Raw genomic sequence first — 3076 nt, forward strand, 5'->3', positions numbered from 1 at the left:
GGCTCGCCACTTCAATATGAAGAAGATTAATTCAAAGGGAGGGAACAAAACCTGACCTGTAGGTCAGAAAAACGTCCATTAGCACATCAAGTTCGATTCAGTTTACCGGTAAACAAATATATTTTTCTGCAAGCCTATGTAACAATGCAAATCATCATCAACCAATGTACAACAGTTAAATTATTAATTATCTTGGCTACGTAGCTTAATCTATACATTCCAGTAGCGTTCGCTACAAACAATACAAAAACAACAATAAAGGAAAACAGCTGTCTAACAGACAGCATAGCCAAATTCAAGGCAACACATAACAATAATCATTCAATCGCACTTTGTTTCAAAGTAAGCCCATTAAAATGCTTAAGTAAATAAAAGTGTTCAAAAACAGCGGTTTTTGAGCCGGAGTTCTGCTCGCGGTGGGAACGCCGCCGCACAAAGTCATTTTTTAATCGCGAAAACGATCGACTGGTTACTGACAACCAAAAGGTTGTTTTTGGTAGATATTAAAGATCATGGGTGGGCGGGGCAAATGGAGCAGTTTTCTACAGTCGAGTAAAATTCCAGGAAAGAGCTGGGTGTGGCTTTCCTTTAAATCACATGATCAACAGCTTTAAGATGGAGGCAACTCGCTCAGTGTTTCCTGTTTCATTCTTAGACTGTGGCGATGGTAAGTAGCAGCTTTTCACTTGTTACCTGGCATCTTTTCAGCCACCAATGATAGTCATTGTATGTTATCAACATTTCACTAACTATGTTGTCTCTCATGTTTAAAATAGGCCGACCAAGAGCAAAATAGGTATGTCTGCAGACTCTGCTGTAGCCAAAGTTATCAGATCTCCTGTGTTTTTAAATCCCTAACTGCTCGATCATTATCATTTTAGAAGACAACAATTTCTCAAAGGAGGTTGAAAACTAATGCCTACAAGATTACCAAGAGGATGGTTCGGGGCTCTTACATGACTCCGGGAAGTCAACACTTGGTGGATGAGGTGTGTTACCTTTGACACTTTTAAGACAGTCCTGTTTATCACTACTAACAATAAGCAAATATGTTTTCACTCAACAGATCCTTCACAGCATGTTGTTTCTGGGCAAAATCAACAACATCCCCTTTTCTCCAGAAGAAATCTTCCCTAATCCTTTTGTTTTGGGTTCTTTAATGAGAAGATATCCCAGGCCTTTAAAGTTGTATTCGACTCAGCTTCCCAGGCGAAGTCCCTTCTCCTGTGTGCTCGACATGGTAAGATAACTCTTCTCACATTTTCAGTCAATCTGACAAACTTCCAGTTTTTAGGAAAGTATAATGCAAAGTGCTTTTTTACTGAGAAATCCAAAGAAAATCCATACTGTACCTTATACTTCAACATATGCTTCTAGCTATACTTCTCCACCAAACACAGAGACTGCAGGAGAGCTGGAGACTTGCTTCAGAATTTGTTAGTTCTAAATAATGTCTAACAGACTCATTATTGGAGATGCTTACAGTCTTCAAGGCGTATATGATGCTGTCACTGTGTAGCTGCTGGATCTGTTAAGTCAGCTCAAAGACTCTAAATTCAGCGTGTTTTGACAGCCCGGCATAGCAAAATAGAAAAAAGGTCAATTAGCAAATTTAATTATAAATTAGTGAGAACAAAGATGGATTTTTGCTTATTGATTTAAAATTAAATAGATTTTTGTGACATGTTTCACCCCCTATCTTAAAATGTCTAAACCAAAAGCATCCAATGGTCCTGCATAGTTAAATAAGTCAAGCAGCGAAACAAACATGTTGATCAACTTTCTATGAAAAACAACTATATAATCAGGTGCAACACTTTGACCAGATCTGTAGCTGTTTTCAGATCGTCCTGCAAAATAACTCAGAGAATGAAGAGCAAATAAAGCAGAGTCTGCAAGATCTCCTCACAGACTTGGACTTAGAAGAGAATAATAAAAAAACAGCTTTTGTCTCGTCCACCATCTGCATTTCTCAAAAATCCCAAACCAACAAATCAGAAAGGTACTGCGGAGTCTCCATGTCCACCAAAGGTCCTAACGCTGGGAAAATTATGATTGCTGCCTCCTGTCTTAGCAAATGGCATAAATATGTATCTGGTGCGGTGATGACCTATTATCCAAACACAGTCCAGAAAGATTACTTTGATGGAACAATTGAAGTACCTGGAAATATCAGGTGTGAGGCTTTTTGTCTCCGTGATGGTGCCAGAATGAAGCCTTGCAGATCATGTAAGAATTTGTTTGGCTTGAACACAGAAGACCTCAGAGAGTGGCCATATGGTAACTGTGCTGAAGCTGAGAGCCTGAGCAATTTGCTTGAAAATGAGAGAGAAGTTGAAACACATGTGGATGAATACTCAGCTGAAAAGGACAACAGGCAGAGAGCTGAGGATGAGGTTGGTAGGGTTCTTAGAACCGTGTTGCAAAGGATTCGGTTTAACTGGACAGGTGAATTTTACAACCCAGAACAAGAGTGAGATTTCATGAAATCATTTGCATTCATCATTCTGATAAATCAAAGATTCTCTGCTCTGACAGCATCTGTGTGGATTTTCTGTAATCACAGAGACGTGTATAAGCATGTTTACTTTCCATCTCCGTGTAATTGTCACATTTAATAATTAAAACTGGCTTCTATGGGTTTTTGTTTGTTTGCTTACATATCTAGTGTTTAATGCAATATGAAGCATTATTAGACAGCATTTATTGGGAAGAATCCCATGTTTATACTGGTCTGTACCCAGGGTACACAGAAAATAAAAACACATGTTTTCTTATTATGATCCCAACTATAATTTACTTAAGCAAAAGCACTACATGTGTAGTTATAATATTTATAGCAGTTACTGTTGAGCTTTAAATTTATCATCTTAAATGTTTATATGCTGATTATATTGCTTTATATAAGAAAGGCCTAACTCTGAGTACACTCTGTGCCAAAAAGTGCTGACAGGAAACTGCATGCTTTTGCAGAAACGTGCTTTTGCAGCTAGAAAGTGAAGCTGATATATATCAGTTTTAATTAGTTTTTACCAACTGCTTGCTAGGGCAATCCCACGAGTTTGGTGTTTTTGTA

The 3076-nt window shown here is 38.2% G+C and overlaps 1 protein-coding gene across 2 annotated transcripts; it reads left to right on the plus strand.

The window, feature by feature from the left end:
* The first annotated feature begins 306 nt into the window (after positions 1-306).
* Positions 307-2490, plus strand: LOC146679687 (uncharacterized). 2 transcript variants are annotated; one of them, XM_085450103.1, is made up of 4 exons: positions 307-796; positions 882-989; positions 1067-1240; positions 1845-2490. In XM_085450103.1, the coding sequence occupies exons 2-4, from the start codon at positions 939-941 to the stop codon at positions 2475-2477; spliced, it is 858 nt and encodes a 285-aa protein (XP_085306229.1). In that variant the 5' UTR covers positions 307-796; positions 882-938; the 3' UTR covers positions 2478-2490. The 2 variants fall into 2 exon arrangements, with proteins under 2 accessions (XP_085306229.1, XP_085306228.1); XM_085450102.1 differs by having other exon boundaries at positions 307-989.
* The last annotated feature ends 586 nt before the right edge of the window (positions 2491-3076 follow it).

Source organism: Copadichromis virginalis, unplaced genomic scaffold (assembly GCF_057382275.1).
Source record: "Copadichromis virginalis isolate Kocher_CV1m ecotype Utaka unplaced genomic scaffold, C_Virginalis_male_GT1.1 unmapped_scaffold_1, whole genome shotgun sequence".
NCBI lineage: Eukaryota > Metazoa > Chordata > Actinopteri > Cichliformes > Cichlidae > Copadichromis > Copadichromis virginalis.

Coding starts and splice junctions, on each gene's coding strand:
- LOC146679687 (XM_085450102.1), top strand. CDS start 939: ATGGTTCGGGGCTCTTACATGACTCCGGGAAGTCAACACTTGGTGGAT. Junction 990..1,066: donor GTCAACACTTGGTGGATGAG/GTGTGTTACCTT, acceptor TTCACTCAACAG/ATCCTTCACAGCATGTTGTT. Junction 1,241..1,844: donor TCTCCTGTGTGCTCGACATG/GTAAGATAACTC, acceptor AGCTGTTTTCAG/ATCGTCCTGCAAAATAACTC.